The 25170-nt window shown below is 43.6% G+C and overlaps 2 protein-coding genes across 16 annotated transcripts in view; one reads left to right on the forward strand and one right to left on the reverse strand.

Annotated features, from left to right (window-relative positions):
* Positions 1 to 24: 24 nt before the first annotated feature.
* LOC116879543 (cytochrome c oxidase assembly factor 5) lies at positions 25 to 7046 on the forward strand. Its single transcript, XM_032877871.1, has 3 exons — positions 25 to 188; positions 5699 to 5782; positions 6516 to 7046. The coding sequence occupies exons 1-3, from the start codon at positions 90 to 92 to the stop codon at positions 6555 to 6557; spliced, it is 225 nt and encodes a 74-aa protein (XP_032733762.1). The 5' UTR covers positions 25 to 89; the 3' UTR covers positions 6558 to 7046.
* A 6321-nt stretch (positions 7047 to 13367) lies between these two features.
* The window catches only part of INPP4A (inositol polyphosphate-4-phosphatase type I A), a 129550-nt gene continuing 117747 nt past the window's right edge, over positions 13368 to 25170 (reverse strand). For 5 of the 15 annotated variants that reach the window (XM_032877888.1, XM_032877882.1, XM_032877887.1 and 2 more), the window contains 2 exons: positions 24804 to 24958; positions 15502 to 15634 (listed from right to left, as the gene is read on the reverse strand). In XM_032877888.1, coding sequence (XP_032733779.1) covers positions 15502 to 15634; positions 24804 to 24958 — 288 coding nt within the window. Of the gene's footprint in view, positions 15635 to 19660; positions 20599 to 23272; positions 24184 to 24803; positions 24959 to 25170 lie in introns of those variants that run through there. The other 10 variants (XM_032877872.1, XM_032877875.1, XM_032877873.1 and 7 more) reach the window with 4 other exon arrangements.

The raw sequence follows: 25170 nt of genomic DNA on the forward strand, positions 1-25170 counted from the left end.
ACTTCCGGTTCCTTCCATCCGCGCCCCAGCCGGGTGACAGCGGTTGTGGACCGAAGCCGGTCTCGGCAGCTGGGGCGGCAGGCGCAGTCATGCCCCGGTATTACGAGGACAAGCCGGCGGGCGGCGCGTGCGCGGGTGTGAAGGAGGACCTGGGCGCATGTCTGCTGCAGTCGGACTGTGTGCTCAAGGTAGCGCGGCCGGGCGCCCAGGGCGATGAGACGCCGGAACCGGGAAAGCAGGGCCCGGCCGACGTCTCTGGCTCAGCTTGCGGTGGCTCTCAGGGGACGTAGATCAAGGCGCCAATTTAGGGAACTTGGGAAAATATGGTGGGGGAGTTTCAGCTGTGTTAAATTGGACACAATTTAAATTGTGTTAAATTGTGTTAAATTGGACCTCCCCTTTGGGTTTTTGTAAAGATAAACCATTTCAGTTCAAGAAACATTTATTAAATGTTGCCTCCTACTCTGCTAGGTTCTGGGGATAAAAAGGAGAGTAAGGCCGGTTTCTTGCGTGCTAGAAAATGAGAATCTAAGGGAATTACATCAACCTGGTACACGGTATTGACTAGTAGTTTCTCATTTCTCCGTTCAGTTGTGGCTGAATATTTACTTTCTCTTGATTAGAATTTCTGAGTCGAAGTTATATACATTCTTGGATAAGTTGTAAACGAAGCAGCTCCATTTTTCTACTGTTTTGTCTCTTGCTTCAACTACGCTCTCCCCTCACTACAACCATGTCTTCTCAATCTGAGTGCAGAGTGGCAAGCAATAAGGTCCAAAGTTGCCTGGGGATCTGGGTTCTAGCTTAGAGTCCAACTGAAACGCACGTGCCTTTTCCAATTACCAAGGCCTGATGAGAGGGCAATCAGTTGTGTGCAATTATTTTTTTGCACTTGGAGATGTAATTTCAGAAGTTTGCTCTTATTTCGAAGGAAAGACAACTAGCCCAACATGGACATGCATCGTAAAGCTTTATCAGTGTTTCTACTGATTCATGATTTACATTTGGTTCACTGATTTTAGCAGTCAGCCAGACGGGCTGCCCCATTTGTTATAAAATTTGAGTTGTTATGAATTTAAGAGGTTCTCTAGTCTTTCACACACAGATGAGGAAACTGAGGTGCCTTGTCTTCCTACCTACCTGTACAGGGCTGTTTCCAATCTGCTGCTTCACTGGTGCAAGTATTCAGTCAGCTCTTAGTAATGCCTGGTGAGTGGCAGGCATGATGCCAGGCCTTGGTGATACCAAGACGAGTCAGTTACAGTCACTATCCTACATGAGCTCAGTCTGATGGGAAGGACAGATATGCAAGGGGCTAAATTCCTGCAGTACAGGCTGTGTAAGCATTTAGTAAATATTTAATGATTACACTTAGGCACAAAATGCTGTGGGAGCCCAATGGAGAGCAACTTATTTTGCTTGGAAATTTAGAAACTTCTCACAGAGCAGGGGGACATTTGCTCTAAGTCTTAAATGTTGAGTAGTAGGTTGTCATGTAAGAGTGGAGAATGTGGTGGTTGAGGGGAGAGGCTGAAAGAACAGCATGGGCAAGTCAGGGAGATGTGACCAGAAGCTAGTGCCCTATTGGGCCAGGGGGATAGGGAGATGTGACCAGAAGCTAGTGCCCTATTGGGCCAGGGGGATAGGGAATGTGACAGAAGGCTTGAGAAGAAGGTTGTCATGTGTAAAAGCCCTTGTGTATTAGAGTGAGGGCCCTGGTTTCTCCTGACATTCAACATCAGGAAGGCCATGGAGATAAGCAATCAAGAGAATAAAGTACACAGTGGGACTGAGGAAAGAAACTCTAGAAGTGGAGGAGGATACTGAGGGCAAGAAGGATACCGAGTTGCTTTGTTATATATAAATAAATAATAATAAATACTGAAAATAATAAATATAAAATAAATATACATAACATAAATGTAATAAATATCAAAAATAATAAAAATTAAAAATAAATAATAATTTATTTAGCACACATTTAAGTGCCAAGCTCTAACTGGGGACACACAAATGATTGGGATACATTCCCTCCTGCATGGAAATTAGATCTCTGGAAAGCTAGAAAACTAGGCAAGATAATGACTAGGACACATGGCACAGACTTGGCTTTACCCAGTTGAGTGTGTGACCTAATTGATGTTGGTCACATAGGAGAAAATGATATTTATAAAAAGTACCTTAAGTGGGAGTGTGTTTAAGTTGTGTTAAATTCACCCTGACTTCAGAGGGCAGTACTGAGGCAAAATACTGAGTTTTGCAGATCTGGGACAATATTCCATCTTCTCAGATGGTGTCACTGGCATCTACAGCCTACCACTCCCCTCCTAGAGACTCTGAAGACCACTGGACATGCTGCTGAGGTCTGTGTCTGCTCTGTATGAAGAAATTAATCTGATCTTTTGGCAGTTGGATGCTGTAGTCTCTCCTTGCGAGTCTTTAACCCACCGGAAAAGCTGCTCAACCTCACTCTAGGGAGGAATTCAATACAGGTGCTGCAATGGAAATAGTGAAGAACTGCAGGACCTCGGAGAAACTCAGGGTAATGATAAGGATGTCTACCCTAGTGGGGCTAGAGAGAAGCAAGAAACAAGCAAATTCAAAAGGTAGCTCTTGGATAGACTTCTTAGGATTTTATAACTTCTGGAAGATCAAAAAGATTGAAACCATGTCCAAGGAACCTCAGTCACAGGTTATCTCCTTTGTGCTTCATTAGCAAGCTCCCAGATCTTCTGACTTCATCAGAATTACCTGGAGATGGGGGCAGAGAGCTTAGAAGTATAGGTTCCAGTACCCCTCCCCCACCCCATACAAGTATCCCATGTTTATTCTTGGGCATGGTCATGTTTAGGAATCACTGATCTTGACCTCAGAAGGCAAATAAGCCTGGGAGTGTATTGGTTGGGGTATAGGTTCAGGTACGTATTACAGAAACCCAAAATAACATTGCCTTAAACAAAATAGAAAATTTTCTATTTTGCTCTTGTGTGTGCCTACAAGTGGGGCTTGGGCAGCTCCTCTCGGCCTTCCATAGACCCAGACACTGTTGATCTTGTGGTTTTAGGTGCGGTGATGGAAGGCAGGATGTTATTTTCACACTCCTGATTCAAGATTTCCTATGACATAGTGGTGTGAAGTGAGGAAGGGGGGCAGCCAGTTGCCCTTGAGGACCAACCCCAAAGTTTTACATTTCAGTTCCTTTGGCTGGAACTTAGTCATAGGACCACACCTCGCTGCAAGGGTGGCTGGGAAATCTAGCCCAGCCATATGCCCCACTTGAAAAGAAGAGTTAAAAGTTAAGGGACAGCTAGCAGTCTGCCATTTGGTGTAAAGGTGAAGGAGGATGAATTAACCTCTCTTAGATTTGGTGTTTGTAGATGGATCTTCCCACAGGCAGATGGCGGTATGGCTTAAAAGCTTATGAAAAAGACGGCATCTTAGATACAGTTTGGGGAAACATCACTTTATAGTTCTCGTCTTTTTATAGTTTTAGTCACTCTTACCTGCTCTCACATCATTCATGTGGGCAACACACATTCCCTCAGCATGTCATGACAGAGTTTGGGGGAGGAACATAGTGCAAGGAAGCCTGCTACTCTGTTCTGATTCACTTTTGAGATTCACTTTAATGGTAGGGGACCATTAAAATCAAGAACCTAAGATTCCAGGGGATCCGGAATGCCACAGATGTGGTTCCTGGAGCATTTTTCACAGTTAAAAACTAGAAGTGGGACTGGCACTTGCAAAATAAAGGTTTGGAGGAGTGGGTGTAGAGGTGGGGTTGAGGTGTCAGAATCTGCTTGAAGGGAAATCCCTGATGATGAAAAGCAGGTGAAATTGGGGTTATATTTTTCCTGGTGCATAAATGCACCAGATGTCTCTATTTAAGTATTGTAGGTTCCTTATTAACATCTGGTATTCAGTACCACACTAAAAATGTTCTGATTTGGGGGCACCTAATTCTGGCTGGTGAGCTTTTAAAATTAACACTGAACAGGGTCATTTTTATTCTCAGGCAAAATTGCCTTACTCATTTTACACTGAAACTCACCTTGAGTAGGAAGATTTCATTATTTTCATTTATACTGTCAGACACTGCATAAGGCTGTTTATAAGCAGTATGTATTTTATTTCTTTAATGAAAATAATAATGTTAAGGTTTTGATTCTTTTTCCTTCACAAATTGCATACCATAGTTTGGTGTCATTAAACCCCAGGTAATTCAGAACACTTACGTTCAGACTTCTTTTTCCAGATGTTGGTTTATATATTTGCATTCCTGGGAACCAGATCCCTTTAGCAACTGCCCCTGTCCCCACCAGACCCCCCTGGCACTCTGCTCTGTGATGTGCCCACACTGCCAGGCAGCATTTGCACACATACACCTTCTTTGCTACCTGGTTTTTTAAAAGGCTGGTCTAGGCAGGACAAAATAACAAAAAAGTAAAAGCCCTGTCTAGGCAGGAGTATCTAGGATTTATTTTTTTAACCTCCCTTTAACTGATCTGAGACCAGTCTGAGTTTTATTTTGTTTTAAATAAGTTAGGGTTTAGCGTATAGGTAACTTAGCAGGATAGGACATCCAAAAAGAAATTTGCTGCAATTCAATTTTAATCTTGCCTCTCTGAATCATGAAATATATTATTTGTAGATGCTTCCAAGCTCCAACATACTGCTGTTGTGTTACTTTATATGTACAGCAGTGTATTTGTTCAAAATATTTTAATATTTTTATTCCATATTTACCTTGAAAAAAAATACTAAATTTTAGCTCTTATCTAGTTTTGCAATTGTTAGTCGAGTCTAATTTTTAAGTCATAATTTAAAAAGTCCTATTATTTAAGAATCAGAAATAAGCATTTCTCCTGTGTTCTTGTAGCAGTGTTCTGATGATGGCAGAAAGGGAATGGCTTAGTCCATTTTTCTTCTTAACCTCCTTTTGAACTTCCCCTGTTTAGGGAGGAGTTCATTCCACATCAGGCCCAGGGAGATCTTCTTTCACAAATAATATGTAAATTCTGCTAATATTTCCCTTTCCTCTTCTAGTTCCATTAGGTTGTGCTTCTCAGACTAGAGAACTTGGCTATATGGGGTATTGGGGTGGGAAAATGCAGGGATGTGTTGGAGGTAAAATGGTTTGCACTAAAAGGACATAACTGGAGGCTTTATTTAAAGCCACTTGATAGGACCTTCCAGAATAAACCATCCTGTTTCCCATTACAGCAGGCCTGATTTCTCATATGCACGTGCCTGCGTACACATATGCAGGCTCTCTCTCCTTCTCTGACACATAATGTTCTTCTGTCTTGAGGAATTCTGAAGTATAAAAAAATTTAAAACCACTGAAGAAACCCCATTACTGCTTTCACCTCTGTGTTTTCTCTTTCTTACCTGTATTGTGCTAAAAATACCAGTTTCAAGATTTTTATATAAACATCTTACAGAAAAGTATCCCATGGACACTAGTGTCTTCAAGAACTTAAGGGCACCCTTTAAAGTGCTCCAGAATTACTTGATACATCTTTTTATTCTATCCTATTCTCCCTAAACATCAACAGTCAAAATGAATTACAAAATATTTTCACCTATAATTTACTTCTTAAATATTTTTTTCAAAAAACACTGCTTCCAAAAGAATGGTGATTTTGTGCTTTGTGAGGAAATTTGCCAGGTATTTATACTGTTTTCTGTATCCTAGGAAGGAAAATCCCCTCGACAGTGTCTGAAGGAAGGAAACTGCAAAGCTCTGAAATACTCATTTTTTGAATGTAAAAGATCAATGGTAAGAGGTTAAAGCTTTTGAAAGCTTATGCTAAAAATTACCTATACATAACTAAATATGGAATGGCCTAGTAATTATAGATAGGATTACAGTGAGATCATGCAGAAAAAAGGATTTAGATAATATTATTTACCTATAACTTCTACTTTGACACTGGGAAGAGCTGTCTAGGGAACTTCTGAGCAGATTAATAGATTCTTCCAGCCTTTGTCCAAGACTCATTCACTATTAGTCCTCCAAGATGGAAATCTGCCTTATTTACTGACTTTAAAACCCTCCACCTCGCCGACCACTCTTAAAAGAGGCTGCACTGTGAGGTTTAAGTCAAAGACCATGCAAACATCCTATGAGTAGGTACTTTAAAAGATTATTAATCCCTAGACAGTTAAGTGTTATTTAATATTTAAAGACTTCAAATACATTTGAGTATTAACCCAAATAAAACTTAAAAGTTAAGTTTGCTAGAACAACACATATTGGGCGTAGTTCAGAGAAAAAAAATAAATGTAATTTGGACTCTACTTGAAAAGAAAATCCTTACTGGGACCTTAAATGGAACTTTTCTTTTTAATGCCATCTTTATTATTATTTTTTTTTCCTTGGTAGCTCTGACATCTGCCCTTTTGACTGTGCTGGAAAACTGGTTTACTTCAGTCATGTAGTGAGAGCCCCTTACCAAAGCTGTGTTTAATTATGTTGTACAAAATTGATTTAATTATACATTTATTTTCAGTTGGATACCAGATCCAGATTCCGAGGAAGAAAAGGATATTGATGCTAGTGTGCTGAAACCAAAATGAAAACATGAAGCTTTCTCTGGTCACTTACAACAGAGAAGCCCAAACAGGAGACAGACTTTTTGCTACATCTGGTGGGATGGACCAGTTTTTCCCTCCATGAACACTGGAGAAAATGGATGAGTTCTGTTTTTGACTGTGTATAAACTAAATGATTCTTTTGCTCTAAGTTACTTCTGGAAGAAAAATTTAATTGAACAGCTATGAGCTGGGAGCATCCTGCTATATTTTGAGAATTGTTAGAAAGCTCAAAAAGTGAAAAGATTGTTATTTTCCAACTTGACTCTTCGACAAAATGACACAATTTGTACATCCTTTGTGAATATTACGAAGGCCACTGATGGGACTGTGAAAATTGGTAACATGCAGTCTTGGGAAACAGTGTCTACTGGGAAAATTTAGGATAAAGCTTTCTTTTACTCAATCTGTACTGTTTAGTTCTAAAATAAATTGTGTTTGATTCCTTGGAGAAGAAATGCTTCATTTACACAGATTCACTAGAGTAACAACCTCAAAACTTGAATATTAACATCATGTAATAGACATAGCTGGATGCATAGCTCTGATTATGTTGCCGGGGCTCTTGGCCTCCATCTTGTGACTGTTTTTCTCTATTTCTGGCTTCAGTTTTGGCCTGGTCCTCTCTCTACATAATGGGAAAGAGTCCAGACAGCCAAAAGCACGCATCCGTAAGATCTGTGATCCAAAAAGAAGAGAGCTAACCTTTTCTGGGTCCACTAATCAAATCCTACAAAAGGACTGTTACCTTACTTGAACCACCTGCTCTTGAACTAGACCAGTTCTGTGGAAAGAGGGGTAAGATCCCATGATGTCGTCCAGGCTTGGGTCTTAGGCACTGTAATGGGTATCCCCCAACAGAATTGCAATGGATGTCTCTGGTGGGCCTTCCCCCAAAAGGAAAGGATTCAGAGCAAACTGAAACAAGAGATGTCCATAGACAAAGCAGGAGTGAAAACCAGGAAATGATTGAAAAAGTTAAGAATCACAGTAACTTTACTCTGATCACTTAATATAGTCAAGAGTTAAATATGAATCCAAGTTTCACCTCTCTTTTCAGTATTGAAGAATAATGAAGACGCTATGCTGCTTCCTACAGGCATGGTTATTCGGACAAGCAGTCAAGGTGTTCTGTAGCTCAGCTGCTTGTTTAAAGGTTCACCTAAAGTGAGAATTGCACACCAGTCCTTGTGGCAGAGTGTCACTGAGGTTTCTTTGTGTGGTATAGGTGTACTGCTTCTCACTGGGAAAAGGAAAGTAATGGGTTGTTCCTCCCCCACACACACCCCCTTTCAGTAACTCCTGTATACCTATTTAAGTGCTCCAACTTTTACTGAAAGAACTTTGATAAGATACTCTAAAGTTATTTTATCGAACCACCAGTTTTTAATAATAGCTTTATTGGGAACTTCATTTGGAGAAATTCACATTCCATAAATTCACACTTAAAGCATACCGTTCAGTTTTGCTTCTTTTTGTATAGTCACAAGTTTGTGCAACTATCACCACTAATTCCAGAACATTCTCAAGGGAAGCCCCATACCCATTAGCAGTTAATCCCCCCCATCCCTCCTTTCCCCCCAGTTCCCAGCAACCATTAATACACTTTCTGTGTCTATAGATTTGCACATTCTGGACATGTCAAAAAATGGGATTATATGTGGCCTTTTGGGACTGGCTTCTTTTACTTACTGTGTTTTCAAGGTTCATCCACATGTAGGATCTGTCCATTCCTTTTTAATGCTGATTACTAATTCCATAGTATAGATAAACCATGTTTTATGTAACCATTCATTAGTTGAGGGACTTTGAATTATTTGCACTTTTGGGCTATTAAGAATAATTCTATGAACATTTGTGAATAAGTTTTGCAAAGATACGTTTCATTTCTCCAGGGTTATACCTAACAGTGGCATAACAATTCCCAAGTTTAACATTTTGATGAGTTGCCTAACTTCTGCAGCGACTACACCATTTTACATTCCCACCAGCAACAAGAGGATTTCAATTGGTCCACATCAGCAACAGTTGTTTTTCATCTATTTGATTATAAACATTCTACTAGGTGTGACCTGGTATCCGATTGGGATTTTTTGATTGGCACTTCCCTAATGGCTACTGAAGCTGAGCATATTGTCATGTGCTTACCGGCTTTCTGTGTATCTTCAGAGAAATGTCTGGTCAAGTCCTTTGTCCATTTTTCAAATGAGTTACTTGTCTTTTTATTATTGTGTTATAAGAAGTCTTTATATATAGTGTATATATAAGACAAAGTGATTGGCAGATGTTCTCTCCCAAAGGTGATCTGTCTTCCCTCTCTTGATGTTGTCTTTTGAAGCACAATTATTTTGATGAATTCCAATTTATCTCTTTTTCCTTCTGGTGTATCTAAGAAAACCACTGCCTAATCCAAACTTACAAAAATTTATTCCTGTTTTCATCAAAAAACTTTATAGTTTTAACTTACATATAGGTCTGTGATCTACTTTGAAATTTCTGATACCTTTATCAGTAACTATATATTTTAAATTTTGTTTGTGGTAAAATATACATAATGTAAAGCATACACTCTTAAGCATTTTTAAGTATATAGTTCAGTTATGTTAAGTACATTACCTTGTTACACAGCCAGTCTCGAGCTCATCCACCTTGCAGAACTGAAACTGTACAGCCATTAAACAACTCCCCATTACCCAACCCCTGGCAATACTGATGTTAAGCATCATTTCATTTATTTGTTGGCCTTTGTAAACCTTCTTTGGAGAAACGGCTATTCAAGTTCTTTGCCCCTTATAAAATAGGGCTTTCTGTTGTGGGGTTCTAGGAGTTCTGTGTATATCCTAGATATTAACCCCTTAGCAGAGATGATCTGCAGGTATTTTCTCTCTTTGTTTTCACTCTGTTGATTGTGTTCACCATGTTGATGCAGTTTTAAATTCTGATGTAGTCCAGTGTATCTGTTTCTACTTTTGTTGCCTGTCCTTTTGGTGCCATATCCAACAAATCATTGCCCAATCCAGTGAAGTTCTTCCCCTAAATTTTCTTCTGAAAACTGTACAGTTTTAGTTCTTACTTTTAAATCTTTGATCATGTTTGAGTTGATTTTGTATATGGGGCAAGGGAAGGGTCCAATTTCATTCTTTTGCATGGGGATATCCAGTTTTCCAAACACCATTTGTTGAAAAGACTGCTCTTTGCTCATTGAATGGTCTTCGCATCCTTGTTGAAAATCATGTGACCATGTATGCTAGGGTTTTCTTCTTTTCCATTGCTCTATATGTCTGTCTGTATGTTCGTGCCACACTGTTTTGATTACTGTAGCTCTGTAATAAGTTGGAAATCAGGAAATATGCAACCTCCAACTTTTTTTTTTTTTAATGGTTTTCACTATTCTGGGCCCCTTGAGATTCCAGATGGATTTTAAGATGTATTTCTGTAACTCCGCAAAAGACACCGTGGAATTTTGATAGGGAGCACACTGAATCTGTACAAGACTTTAGATAGTATTGGCATCTTAACAATACAAAATCTTCCAATCCATTCACATGGATGTCTTTCCTTTATTGGTGTTTTCTTTCTGCAACATTTTGTAATTTTTTCACCTCCTTGATTGGGTTAATTCCAAGTATCTTTTTCTTTTTTGTATTATTGTAAATGGAGTTGTATTCTTAATTCTCTTTTTAGATTGCTTATTGAACAATGGTGGGTTAATATTTAATTTTATCATTAAATATAACAGACATATAGAAAAGTGCACAGAGTGTATACTGTTAACAAACAACTATAGAGTAAATTATCATGTCACTACCATCCAGATCAAGAGAGGACATTGTGTGAACCTGCTGTAATACTGGGCTTTCCTCAAAGACCCCGCTGCTTACGCTGGAAAGAAAAATCACTGTCCTGTGTTTGCCACACTCTGCTGCTCTTAAGTTTGCTTTCTCCTTTGAGCCTGTCAGATTTGGCTCCTTGTCATTGTTTAGAAGGATGGATTATATAGGGAGACAAGTACAACATGGTCTAGTGGTGAAAGAGGAAAAATTTCAATTGAACACCCCCCCCAAAAAAAAACAGTTATTTATCTTTTCATTCAGTAAAAATTTTTGAGTGACAGGCATTACATGTGCCACTGGGAACACAAAATAACACGCTGAAGTAGAAACATATAAAAGTACAATATAACAGTTCCACTCACAATGGAGTGAGGAATTTTTTTTTTTTTTAAGAGACCAACTCATTCTGTGGAGAGAAATCACCACAGATGGCAGGACTGAGATGGGCCTTAAAGGAGCAATGAGAAGGCTGAGGACTGGTGGTCTGATCTGAGGTAACAGGACATAGACCATGGCTGTGAGCAGGAGGTGAAATTATGAGTTAGGTTGAAGGGGTAATGAAGAGATACAGATCTAAGTAGCTCATGGGATGGGGAAGGGAGGGGAGATGACCACCACTGGGTGGAAGGTGGGGTCATTTATCAGAGGATGGCTCAGCCAGCTTGGAGAGAAAGCATGACTTTGCTGTCACTATGCTGTAAGACCCCAAAGTAGACACTCAAGTAGAATGACTAGGAGATGGCCAGATGTGCAGATGGATATGGACCTATAGAGAGTCAGGGGTGGACCTAGAATCTTGGAAGTCATTAGCAAATAAGTGGCAATTTACTCCATAGGAATGAATTAAGACTGTTCAGGAAGAGCATTTGAAATGAGACAGAGGAAAGTTACATACAGAACCCTGGAGAACACCATAATGTTAGTGGTGGGTGGAGGACAACCAGCAGACAGAGTGAGGCCAGGGAAGCCAAGGGAGGGGTGAGCGGCAAGGGGAAAGTAGTGAAGTGCTGTCTTTCTAAAGTCATCTCTCTGATACTGACATTGTATTCCTACATGTGGAATCATAAGCAATGTTTCCTTTCCCCTCTAATCTGTCCCAGCTTTTTTGGTCATTAAATTATACAACAGAGAATGAAAATACCACAGAGGTCTACATTTGAATTCAGACATGCCGACTGGCCAGAAAGGCCCACCGGGAGCCTGATACAGGAAGGAATCATCACAAGGATAGCACTGAGGCATGAAAGGGGTCTGAGGGAGGATCTGAAATGTGGATATTCTAATCCTATGATCTCAGGAATCTGTCATAGCTTGGGAAGTAACAGCTGTAATAAAAATAAGACAAAGTTACTTCCCACTTGCCAGATCTTAGCAATAGGGAGGCTTTCTTCACAAGGTGGCACAGACTAGTGTGGTCCCTCATTGAGCACACTGCACCACATCCACTTCATGGACAAGGAACTGGGTGCCTTGTCCCCCTCAGTGGGGAAGCCAGGACCTGATTTCAGGACAAGCACCAAAACGAAAAAGACAAGCATATTTAATTACATAAGAGCTTTCTACTCCCTACTATAAACAAAACCAAAGACAAGTGATGAGTTCTGAAAAACCACAACTTAACAACAGAGGAGTTAATATATATTAGAAACAGTGCATGTGAAATGGACCAACACTCCAATGAAGCCACAAAAGTAGAAAAATCAGTAAAAGTTTAAAAGATGTTCAATTTTCACAGTCATCAAAGAAACGAAAATTGAGAATAAAGGGAAAAAGGCACCTGTTAATAGGTAGTAGCTTAATTTTCTGGGAGCACTTTAGTAACACTGAAAATTCAAAAATGTTTAAAATTTTAAATTATCTCTTAATTGTAAATATCTGCTGCCAGGAATTCATCTAAGGGCAATCACTGGGCACACGGGCAGAGAAAAAGGTACTAAGGTACAAGATGCAGTCCTGGTTATAACAATCAATCAAACCATTAATGGAACTACTGTTTTATAGCAAATCACACAACAGATGACCTGGCAACCCAGAGAAGACATGATCCGTATTTATGGATGTGGGAAGGGAAAAACAGCTAACACTTGTGAACACTTAATGCCAAAGCACCTCACAACCGCCTTACAAAGAATGTACCAGTATCGTGTCCATGCTTCACACACGAGCAAACAGAGGCTCTGAGAGGGCAAGCAACAAGTTCAGAGTCACCATCCAATGAGTGGCAGAACAGGATTGGGAGCTACTTCTTCCTGCAGCTGAAGTCCAGGCTCTTAGTCCCACCCCCTACTACCCCTCTGCTTCAAAGTAAGAGAAAACAAGATTATAAAACAGAAGTGTGTCACGGTCTGGCGCTTATAGACACACAAGTGCTCGATGCAATTCCTATTAATGATGTGGCCATAAGACTAGTCCTCCTCCTAACTGTAATGGAATGAATCAGTCAACACCCAGTTTAATGTTCTTGTCAGTTATTTATTATTTGTCATTCTAAAGACTAGCACATTTACAGCATACATGGCTTAGAATGAGCTAAGAATATATAAAACAGTAACTATATGTTTATATATATTAATACTGCCCACCCAAAACAAATAAATAAAAGTACTTTAAAGCACTGAGCTTGGCAAATACAACCGTGAAGGGACAAAACTGTATTATACAATATTTGTACATTTTTCAAGGAAACCAAAGGCAACTGTGCTGCAGGTGCTTAGAATCCACGTCACATCCCATGCTTTTAGTAGGTCTCAACGTTTCTTTTTAAAAGAGGGACCTTCTCAGGAACACCAGGCGGAGTCTATTTGATGGTAACCTATGAAAAGGCTTCCCCAGTGCAGCTGAAGACTCAGAGCTCCCATGCCCCCCACCCCAGGAACCCCAGCCGCCGTTATGGGGGGGTGGGGGGTAAGGGGTGTGGGGGTGGGGGGGTGCCCTGGCTCTGCGAGTGCGGGGAGGGTGCGGCACCGCAGGGAGGCTGCCCCGCGCTCCCCACTGCCTCCCGCGGCCGGGGGTAGTGCCCACATGGAATACAGAAAGGTCAGCAGCTTCTGCACCATTAGCCACGTCTTAGAGTTTTACGGCGATCCTTAACATGAAGCCAAAATCGGAAAAATAATTCACGTGAAGGTGCCACATGCAAAACTGCGAACAGAAGACTCAACGTTTGCTATATTCCCTTTTGATAAATGCGGGTACTTAATGCTCTTCAGACCAAAAAAAAAAAAAAAAAATCTGGAAACAATATGTGTAACATTTAATTTAAAAAGACAAGGGAATTCTTTAAAGATAATGATGCTCAAATGAGAAAAGATGGAACTAGGAAGGTACCAGAGAAATTACAACTTAAATGAAATGGGGGAGGGGTGAGAGGCGAAATCAGCCATCCTGGAAACTGTCTTTGAACCTGGACCGATACAGCAGGAGAATGTGACGCCAGATGCCACCAGCTCTACGGCGGGTTTGGGGGACAGGAGTGTCTTTGCCTGCACTCTCCACAGTGAGCCAGCTGTGGGACAGGCATGAGCAGCTGCCATCGCTCCCTGGGGCATCCTCCGCATCTGCTCACACCCAAACAGGCACCAGGAGAAGCAGGCTCTGTCTGCGCAGGAAGGGTCTGGAAGGTCTTTCATCCAGTTCCACCCTCACCTGTGCGCCTACCCCTCTGGGTCTCTGCCAGTGTGTGGCCATGCCTGGGCCTCAGCAGCTCAAGTATGTCACACGTTTCCAAAGGGCTCGTCTAAAGGAGCCCACGAGTAACACCTCAAATTTTAGACCTAGGAATTTCCCACGGCGTTCACAAATCATTAGGATCAGCATCATGGATATGTTCCACTTAGATTTCTTTTACAACCTTTTAAATAACATGTAAACATAATAATCATGATAAATAGAACTGATAGACGTATATAAACTAAGGAAAACAATCTCTGCTATGTGCAGATAAGACTCATCATCATCTTATAATAGATGACTGGACATAATTTTCTATGAAATTCCTAAGTTTTATGGCCCATTTATCCCTTTCAAAATCTCACTGTAGGAGATAAATTCAACTTTCTCAATTAGTCACCTTATATAATAAAATGTGAAGAGGACAGTAACAGGTGCTACAAACCTAAGAGAAACTTTCATCAGACAGTCCAACATGATCGCACCATCTTCTAGAAGACGATAAACTGGGAAACCCAGAAAAGGACATCTGTTCTGAAAATATTTAGGTTTCCAGCACCTACACACATAAACCTCCACACTGTTGTCTGAGAGGTAGCAGACACGTCACATGTGGAGTCCTGGAGTGACAGAACTCAACACCCAGGGGAGGAGGAGAGGAGTGCCCCGGAGGCAGGACCAGCCACAGAGCTGAAGAGCACAGGACAGCTGGCTTCACATTCTCCAGCACACACCCTGTTCCACGATGCGTCAGCGGGCAGAGGGGGCCCCACTGTGTGGGCTGCTGCACAGGTAGCACCTTCCAGTGAAGTCTTAGCTTGGGCTGATTTAGCAACCTTTACCTCACCTGCTTTCACCTGCGCTGTCACAGGACAACTCGTCGGAACCACTTGCTCTCACTGCACGAGCTAGAGCTAGCTTCTTTCCCCAAAACTTGAATTAACATTTAACATCTGCTGGTCTGGCCAGGATCCAATAATTTAATATATTACTTACTGTTTACATTCAGAGTTTTTAAAAGTAGACTGTAATTTCAATGCTCAATTTCGAGTTACTCAGTAGAAAAATACGTTAGGTGTGCAGCTGCCTAAATGGGCATTTAAAAAGGGCTTTTAGCATTTCAGACATATCTAGCTTGATTCATACAGGTAACTATCGATGATATCTGTGTGGTTATGGCTGAGGCTATTTAAATGGGCAGTCGCTACGATCCACACTATTGAGCCAAACATTACCTCCTACTGATTCCAGTGGAAAACATGCTCCATAGACTTTTTAGTGAAATTTTTTTTAAAAACACAAAAATAAAAACCAATCCTTCAGGTCTTCTTGAAGAATTCATATATGACACTAGAGGGTACCCACATTTAGTATGTAACAGCTAATTAGAGGAACCGTGTGTTCATGTTTCAACTTTTCCGTAAGTCCCTTCGGGAGGCCTGTAATGCTTGGGGAAAGCCTTCAGCTGCAGGGAATTAAATGCATATTTGCGACTTCCAACATTCTTCATTGTATTTTCTCTTCGACAACCCTCACTGGGGAAAAAAACAAGCACAAGAAATGACAGCAGTAAAAAAGGAAAAAGAAAAGACTTAAACTAAGATGAAATGAATTGATTATTTTCATAGCATTAAAAAAAATGGGATTAATTCAAATGGGTGCTGAACTCATTTACAACAATATGCACGCAAGATGGCAGGCTTCTGAACGAGGAAGGCAACTAAGAAGCACAGACATGGACACATGCTGGATGGGAATGCAAGTCTGCATTTTCAGAGGCAGCGCTGTATCTAAGTAGAAGCAAACTTCTGTTTTTTAAGTGAATGGTTTTCATGTATGTCATGTCTAGTAGTCTGAGGATTCTATCATAACTAGTGGTTCAAAGGTTCTGTTTGAACATTTCCAATTAAATGGAATAAGAAATGGTGCTACTCTTACCAAAGCTTTTCAAGAGCTGCATTTTTCTATATTAGCAATGGCTATTAATCACCTCAAATTCAAAATGCTCATTTTCCTTGCAGAATTCAGTACGTAGCAAAGCCATCTGGCTGAGAAGGCTGCGCTAACATGCTGTCCCCACTGAGGAGACAGCTGTCCTGGGTGCAAAGCAATCAGTGAGCCCATGCAATGGTGGCACGCTGGGTCTGCACAGCCATCAAGGCTAGAAGGGTCATGAAGGAGTGATCCCACTGAGATCTCCCCATGGCAGCCTTCTCTGGGTGGGCTGTCCTTACTGTGGTCACCTCTCACAGGCATGCCACTAAGCCAGTGAGAGCCCACAGGTGCCCTTCCCTAGAGAGCCTGCTCCCAGCATCATCCCCAGCTGTACTGGTTGGAGGGCTGTCATGGCAACCCAGTGGTAAGAGGATGAGCCATTAGGCACGCCTCACATTCCCTCACATTCCTGAGTGAGAGCATCAGGGGAGTTCTCTGGGAGCTGTTCTGTTGTAGACATCAAATTCACAGGCAAAAGCGGTTCTAAATATAAATGACTTCCTGTAAGCACAGGAGAACTTTACATTTTTATATTATTCTTTGACTAGCAATTAAATCGACTAGTTATCAAATTTAGTACAAAAATCCCCATTATGAGATGTAAAATTTGGAGTTACCAAGAAAGAGTGATTTAAAAAAAATATTTCAAATCATATGAAGACCATTATGTCATGCATTTTAAAAAAATATCAGTGGCAATTGCTCAAGCCTTTTAAAGTGAAAATGACAGTCTCATTATCAAGAACATGTAAAATATTTTTGGTAAGAGTAATTTTATTCAAAAGATAAGCTCAGATATTTTAGAAAAGTAACCACCTGCTTGTTATTAAGTAATTTAGTAACTTAGCTATGCTTTCTTGTCACCAGAGCCTCAAGCCCTCAGTGAGACCTGTGTCATCTGAGCTGAACGCCTAGGCCATATGAGCAGGATGCCCCTAAAGTAAAGAACGACCATGTCTGTCTAACATCCAGCAATAAGATAAAAATATAATTCCATTTAAAGCAGAAGCTATAGGATCCTATGCACAGTTAGTCTTATTTCATCTTTGGAAGCTCTCACATTACCAAACTGTTTCAGATATGGCTTCTCTATTTATATAGGAATGGACACACTTTTCAAGGACCACCTATCACTAGTAAATGCCAAACTGCTTTGAGGAGCAAAGAAGAAGAATTTGTCCACTTCGACATTATCTTTTATTTACATATGTTAAAGAAGCTACTGGTTTAACTGGCTGAGTATACGATACATAGATTTGTAATTAAGGTTACCCTCACAATGCAATTTAATTTTTAAAAGCAAATCAGATTCACTTTCCCTCAAATGTTCTGAATTTACAAAATCTGACGGCAGAGGCTAACGACATGCCGACACTGTCCCAACTTGCTTGCACAAGCCTGGGTACTAGCGCATGAGACTGACATGTGCAGAGGGGAGAGGTGTGCCGTGCTAACTGGCCTTTCCTGCCGCAGGGGCCAGCCTTCTGTCCCTAAGGTAGAACACTTTCACCCATCACATCGGCAGCACCGTTCTTAGGGGCCAACAGCAGACACTGAAAAGGTCTTGGATAGATTTTAGAAAGAGGGATTTTACTATTTCAAAGCTCCACCATTGTTTTTTCTTCCCTAAGTAAATTCTTTCTTTTTAAGGATATCCATTTTTTGAATGAGAAATTGGAACAGAAACCCAGATGACAACTAATTTGGGGGACTCCTCTGGTTCTCCCTGTCAGGTGTGGATCTTCCACTTTAGAACTCGTCTAGATGCACTGGGGTCTAGTGATCCTGAGTACCTAGGGTTAGTGGCCAATGACAATGTCCTGCCCGGGGCCAGCATCACCTCAGAAGCAGGCTGAACACCATAACCAAATACCAGACTCCCCTCTTGTGAATCATCTTCCCATGTTTGTTTCATCCAGTCTATTTTTCACTGAAGCAGAAAATATTTTCAGATCTATATTTAGTCTGATTTCCTAAGCAGAGAGCCTCAGTGATGCTAAAACTCAGCACAAAGGGTGAGCACAATGTGTCTTTTTCCTCAGAGTTCTGAAGAAAGATGGCAACAATAATTCAGAGCCTAGGCTGATCTCCTGGTGTTCTTTCTTGTGCTAGCCTTCATGACAAGGGACAGCTAGAATGTACGGCCTTTTGGCTCAGCCCCTGGAGAGAAGAACAAAGAACCTTATCTTCTCTCCTTTCCAATTTATTTCTGTCAACCTGGCAGCCAAATCTACACAGGGCAGGAAGGTCTGGCTGGCACCACAGCAGCGAGGAACAGGCCATAGCCAGCTAGAGAGAAGGGCCTCTCTAGCTGGCTATGGCCTCCCTTTGCTGGGTGGGGGGATCCTGGGAGGAGTCTCTGGGGAGTGGAAGGGGAGCACCCAAAGGCCCAGGGAGCAGAGGGGGCGCTATCTGTAGTCAGAAGGGCCTCCCTCGTGGGTGCATAGTCTCTGCCAGGCCTGGAGATGGGCACAGGCACATGTCACCGCTGTGAGGCATCAGGAGCACCTGAACCAGAGCAGGGACTGGGAAGATGTGGAACTGGAGCTGAAAGGGCCTGTGGACTCTACTTTCTCTCTTTCAAATCTTGGAGTGCTGACGCACACACTTTAATTTGAAGGAGGCAGGAGGTGAACATACCTCTCAAAGAATCACGGATCAGTGACTAGTGTTGTGTTGCTACAACTTAACACCACTTGTCACTTGGCATCCGGTGAAACTCCCCAGTGAGGAGTGTCAGGAATTATGCCCCAGTACGGCCACCTCAGTTGTTCTGGAAAAGACAGAGTGGCCACATGGCACTCGTGAGAAGACTGGCTTCCCCCTACAGGTAGGAACCCTGCCCGAAGGCTCCTGCAGTGCTCAGGGGGGTCTAGGAAAGAAGGGCCTCCCCGGGGTGTGAGAAGGACAGTCTCAGGATTTAAAGCCTGAGTCTAGTATTTATCATCCGTCGCCAACCGCATCTACCATTCCTAGAACGCAGACTCAGAACCGATGCCAAACCAGAGAAGTCCCAGAGTAAGTTCTGGACATCCTGGGAGAGGGAAGTGAGGGGGCAGATTTTGTGGTGGACTGGGTTTGTGTGTATGCATGGGTATAAAGTTTCTGGAAAAGACAGCTTCTTTAAATTCACTCTAATTTTTCTAGACTGGTAAAAAGAAATCCACTTTCATATAATCCAGTGTATGGGGAACCGGATGACAAGCAAAAACAGAATATGGCATAGTCTGAACTAGAAAACAGAGAAGCCACGGAGCAGTTCTTATACAGAATCCATGGAATTTCTCCCTAATTTATTGTTACCTTTACAGACGTTCAACGACTCCTCTGCCAAATGTGAAAGTTAAGGTTACGAACCACCTTGTTTCCTGGGCATTTCCATGTTACACATAGAGTGCTAATAGCATAAACCCAAGCAACTCCTTCTCTCTCACATTCCCATCTACCCCAAGTGGCCAAAGGTTAGGCTTCTATTTTGGAACTTTTTTTAAAATTACCATTATTAACCACATTTGATTTTTTTTTAAATGAAACCTACTGCTTCATGAAAAATAAATGTATTTAACAGCCTTTTGTTCTTATCTGCACTAATTCCTGTAACCAGTCTAGTGATCCTTAAAGATTTCAAAGAGTAAGTTGAAAGTCACATGCAGTATGTTACTTTAATGTGCCTGACTGGGTACAACGGGCAACTCGGTCACAGCTTTGGGTCGTCTCAAACCGGAAATTATAAACACAAGCGAGGAATGTTACGATTCTGCAAAGTGTTTGCTACTGTAAGTTCAGGGACTATGCTTTGAAATGAAAGCAGAAAGTACACGTCCTATTGAATAGGTGGATCTAGATAGGTTGGTTATAAAGCGTCTAACTATCATTTTTGTTTCTCTTCAGAAGGAAAGGAAAGGTTAGCGGTACATTAAAGAATAGTATCAAATATACAAATTCTCTTCAGACAGAGGCCCCTTCTCTCAGAAACAGGGCACAGGAGATATACAGGTAATAAATAGTTTTACATCAGAAGGTGAGAGATTTGGTACAAGTTAACTCCAGGCCAGCTAAACGGTGCAGGGACAGGGCACTGTAAGGACGTGTTACAAGCACTGAAAACTCGATGGCATTTAAACGCACGAGTCCTCTCGGTGAGATAATTTGGCAGGTATTTACAGTTCAGAACAACAAAACGTCAAACTGTAAGGCATGAAATATTTCTTGGCAGACCACGCTCTGACACATTCCTTCTGTCCAGTCAGGTACACAGGTGGCTGGACATACTCTGGCACTTTTGTTTTTCTTGTGACTTAGTACTGCTTTTCGCAATGGTACTCATTTGCAACGCAATTTGGTCACCAGGTACGCTATGCTGAGGAAGAGCCACACAATCAGTAAATTGGGGCTCAGGGCTAACAAAGGGATGGAACAGAGGAGGCTGGGGTCTAGTCTTAAGTCTCGGATGGGCACCAGGCCGCTCAAGTTCTTCTGGGTGACTACCTCCCGTGTTCCAATGCTGTGAAAAGGAAAAAGTTTGGGAGAAAGGAAAAGAAAAAGGCAAAGGAAATAAAGGGGGGGGGGAGGACACATGCAATGGATTGTATCAAAAGTATGGAAAAAAGAGGAAAACCAAACAGTAAGAGTTAAAACAAACAAAAAAAATGGGATGGAGCCACAAGAGAAAGAAAAGATGATGTGCAGAAAAGGGTGTGGAAGGGGTACCAAAACAAAACCAGCACAGTCACAAGAAGAAAGGAGAGAAAGAGAAGTGAAAATAAGAAAAAATACTGTCATCTACCGAAAACAAACACATGTAGGTTGACTAAATGGTTTTCCATGTTCGCGCTCTCTCGGCTGGCCAAGCACAACTCCATGCTGCCCTGCCATGCTCTCACATGCTGCCAAGACATGGGTTTCAAGAAGCAAGCTGAACATGAAGAACCATTGGGAGGGGTGGTTTGACCTTCTCACAGATGCCTGAGCGGGGGTGGGGGGGGGGGGGGGTGGGGAGGTGTGACCGACTTTGCCAAAGCTGCCTCTTGATGAACCATTCAAACAACGACCATTTACCTCAAGTACCAGTCTGAGCCCTCCCCAGGCTCACCCTGGCGGTTAGGCTGAGCAGTGGCTGAGCATGAGCCGCCCATGTCCCCGAAAGTTCAAGTCACTGTTCTACAGGCTGATCCCCAACCACGGAAGCCAACCAAGCTCACATCAGAAATCTGGGCGTTTTCCCCCTTTTGGTGCCCCAGAAAAATATACACTGAGATGCAATATATGTATACATATATACATATATATAAAATATATACTCTGGAGCCATAGCCTCTACGAACATCCACCAAAGTGGTGACACTGCCACAGACACAGCAGGGATGCCAGGACGCCGCATGTAACCTCTGAGGGTCCACCCAGAGAGGAGTGGCTTGAGGTCCTTGCTCAAGCAGACTTCTCCTGTGCTTTCCCAGAGGAGCTCGGAAGCCCTGGAATGGCTCTACCGTGATGTGCCGTTCAGACTGGGGACACTTTCCCAGCCAGGGCAGTCTCGGGGGGCAGAGATGGTGTCACTGTGGCTACTTAGGAAGACCCACTCTGTGAGCATTTTAGCCTCTGGGTCGGGGACAGAGAGGCAGCACGAGCGGTGAGCTGGCATTGGCTGTGATGGCTTGCAGGAGCCGGGTGTATGCATCCTACCCCAGCTCCATGTTCTGTGATATCACACCGGTAGCTGGAAATAAGCCCCAGTGGGAGTATTTATGCGAACACTATAGATCAGGGCTGTTTTTGGCTGTGGTGGAGGCGGGGAGCTGGTTGTTAAGCATTTCCTGGCATAGCCCTGGCCACTGCTCATCCTGGGCCTCCGGGAGAAACAAGGCCAGAGTGTCAGCTTTGCCCCCTTACCCTATCCCCTCTCTCCCCCCTGCACCCTTGCCTGCATGCTCTACTCTTCCATCTGGTAAGATGCAAGCGAGAAAGCAAGAGAACCAAAATGCATTCTTCCACTCAAGGCATGGCCCAGTATTTTCTGCTGCCTCCTTAGGGCTCCCGGCTGAGCCACAGGTCCTGGCCACGCTACAGCCAGAAATCCTGGCTAGTGACCCAGCCACCTCAGGCTTGCTGTCTATAGACAAATGCATGTCTTCCCCCCACACGGAAGAGTTCAGAAAATCACCTTAAAACAACCACACGCGTGACGGCCTGAACTGTAACGCGGTCAGGCTGAAAGGCGGCAGTGAGCACAGAGCCCCGGCTGCTGGACTACTGGGTTCCGGGAGCGGGTGCAGGGGGGCCATGAGCGAGCTTGGTTCTTGTGTCATAATATCCGACATGATTAGTTAAGTAAGCTTACATGTTTATTGCAGAAATTTTAGAAAAATCAGAAAAACAAACAGGACACTTTAAAAAGACTTCCGTTAAATGGAGACGGAGGGGGGAGGTTTAGAGAGGCCGAGGGAGGCCCAGGGAGGAAGGTCGTGCCCTAGGCAAGACTGCGGGGTCCTCACCTGTGACCCAGGAAAGCAACACTGACTTTACAGACTTGGAAGCGCACCGATGAGTGACAGGCACGACAGCACCTGGAGTGTGGACAAGCAGGCACTTGGGACGGGGGGTGAGAGTGTGATGATTTGTATTAGAAACCCTACAAAGGCCAGGAGCATACACAGGGACACCCCCCCCACCCCGTCTAAGGTGCAGAAAACCACTTTCAGCTTAGACAGTCAATGGCAGCAAACTGAATCACTACGGTGTGCTCAAAATCACAAGGTCTCTACTTATTAACCTGAAAAAATGCTCCCAAGAAAGCTAAGTGAAAAAAGTAGGCTCAAACAACAGGCATAACTGCACACAGAGCTGCGTCTGTTCACGCACGGGTGTGCTGTGTGAGTGATTCAGGGCCTGGCAATCTGGCGTGTGCGTTAACTGCACTCACGCCCATGTGCTTGTATGTACGTATCTACAGCTGAAAGAGGAGGCATCAACACAAGCACGGCTGCTTGTCCACAGAAGGAAGACAGAGGATTCTGAGGTGGGGGTATGAGAAAAACTGGTATAGGGGCTTATTCATATTTTAAAATTTTGCTATAAGGAGTATCAGTTTCTTAGGTGAGGAAGTGTGGAGTATATTGAAAGCCACAGCAGCTAATTTGTGCATGTGTAGGTACCGCCCACATAGCCCTGAGATGGGCCACAGGCCAGTAGATGCGGCTGCCCCGGTGTCTTTCTAAGGAGCCCTGTTCTCCCAGGTCTCCTGAGACCTCTGTGCTCAGATGCAGGCAGAATGAATTATTTTTCTCAATTGCATTAGTTCCAGAAGCCAGGACGGGACAACTATCTACACAAGGACTGTACACCTGATTCAGGGCCTGGTCTGAGTGTACCTTATCCTAATCTTTGCTCCAACAAACACAGGTATCTCCGCCTCCTTCTACTTTTCGTGTTTCTTCTCTAACGGAGGCCTGCATCTCACCAAGGTGGCCCCTCGTAGCACCTCGCAGCTCACAGGGTACAGACGTGCATGCCTGGAAGCCTAGGCCCTGCCTCCCTCATGGCATCAGGGACACTGAGCCTGAAGGACAAGCTGTGAGGACAGGTTGACTAAGGATGCCTGGGCAGGTGTCTAGAGAGTATCCATTGCCTCCCTGAGGCCCAGCCCAGGGAGGGTGGCGAACTCTCCATCCGTGAGTGAATCAAAGCCCCAGGGTTACAGATAGGGGTTTGGATGAATGTGGAAAAGACAGAACAGGGACAACATACTTCCATTCCTACAAAATGCTATTATCAAGAGGCAGGAGCTCAGGCATCACTTTTGTGGGTCATTGTGAGAAGGTCAAACGGCAGAAACATACAGAAAGGATAAGAGAATCAAACGCTTTAAAGAATTTGGTGAGAGGACAAATGATACAGAACATTCAGTAGGAGTGACCGTCGGAAACGAGACTTTGACAGCATTGGTGGCTACATTGAAGGAGACGGGAAAACCAGGTTTCTTATCCTTTCTTTTGGTATGTGAGGTAAGGTGCTCCCCAGCAACGCTTGAAACAAGGCATCGGTCAACAGTAGACAGTTTTTAGTCCCGGGTTTCATTCTGCAAACACGCCTGCTGCCTCAGAATCAGAACATCATTAGGGTGAGGTCGCCACGGCACACGGACAGGTGGGGGGCTGCTGCTGTTACTATAAGACACTCATTTGACACGTTGCTAAGAAAAGCAAACTGTGTCGACGGCTAGAGAAGAAGCGGAGCAAACCGGTGCAACCTGCAGACGCGCTTTCTTCGCTCAAGTTTGCGAGGAGCTAATGCGCATGTTGGAAACAGCAGGTGCCTGCTGAGGAAGGCCTGGCCCTCGCTCCCACTGGCAGCAAGGCAGGGGGCTGAGGGCCAGCCTCATGCCCAAGGACTCGCAGGCCGCCACACTGGATTTCCCTGGGCCACGCCCTGACTCCTAAGCTTGCCCTGAGGGCACCTGCTTTCAGAGCAGCCCTGCTCGTTAGAGACTGCTGGCTCTCCTGGCCCCCCGGACTTAAAAGAGAACGCGGTCTCAATTTGAGACCGCCGACAGTTTGACTTGGCAGACGTCAGAGAATTTTCCAAAGTCAAACCACAGCGTGCCGCTGGGAGTCAAGGGGCCCAGGGCCGGGGGCGCCCAGCGGGACCCGCTCATCTGCAGTTTACACGGAGCCCGGGGCAGGCGGGACGGGTGGCCTGGGCAGCGGGACTCACCTGCGCATGCACTCCAGGGCCTGGGTGAACACCTGTGGGGCCATGCCGTGCTCGTGCTGCAGGATCAGGCACTGCTCCAGCGTCACTGACATGGCTGTGCGGTCCTTGGCGCTCTTGCAGCTGGTGAACCGGACCCCGTTAAGGCGGCGGCAGACCTGCAACAGGAACGCAGGCTGTGCTTGGAGGGACAGATGCCACAGAATGGAAAGATGCGTTGCACAGGACACGGGCTCTGGACAGCGGTGGCACGTGGCCAGGCCAACTCCCAGGGCCAGCGATCCCATCACTTCTGCTCCCCGACTTCACGTCTGGCCAGAACCAGCATCAGAAATGAGGTCACTGCCTGTGGGACCCCCTCTGTTCCCAG

This window comes from Lontra canadensis, unplaced genomic scaffold (assembly GCF_010015895.1).
Source record: "Lontra canadensis isolate GAN:19392208 unplaced genomic scaffold, GSC_riverotter_1.0 scaffold61, whole genome shotgun sequence".
Taxonomy (NCBI): domain Eukaryota; kingdom Metazoa; phylum Chordata; class Mammalia; order Carnivora; family Mustelidae; genus Lontra; species Lontra canadensis.

Bases quoted from the DNA above. Each gene is read 5' to 3' on its own strand.
- LOC116879543 (XM_032877871.1), top strand. From the start codon at position 90: ATGCCCCGGTATTACGAGGACAAGCCGGCGGGCGGCGCGTGCGCGGGT. The intron at 189-5,698 runs GTAGCGCGGCCG...TCTGTATCCTAG, and splicing joins AGTCGGACTGTGTGCTCAAG to GAAGGAAAATCCCCTCGACA. The intron at 5,783-6,515 runs GTAAGAGGTTAA...ATTTATTTTCAG, and splicing joins TTGAATGTAAAAGATCAATG to TTGGATACCAGATCCAGATT.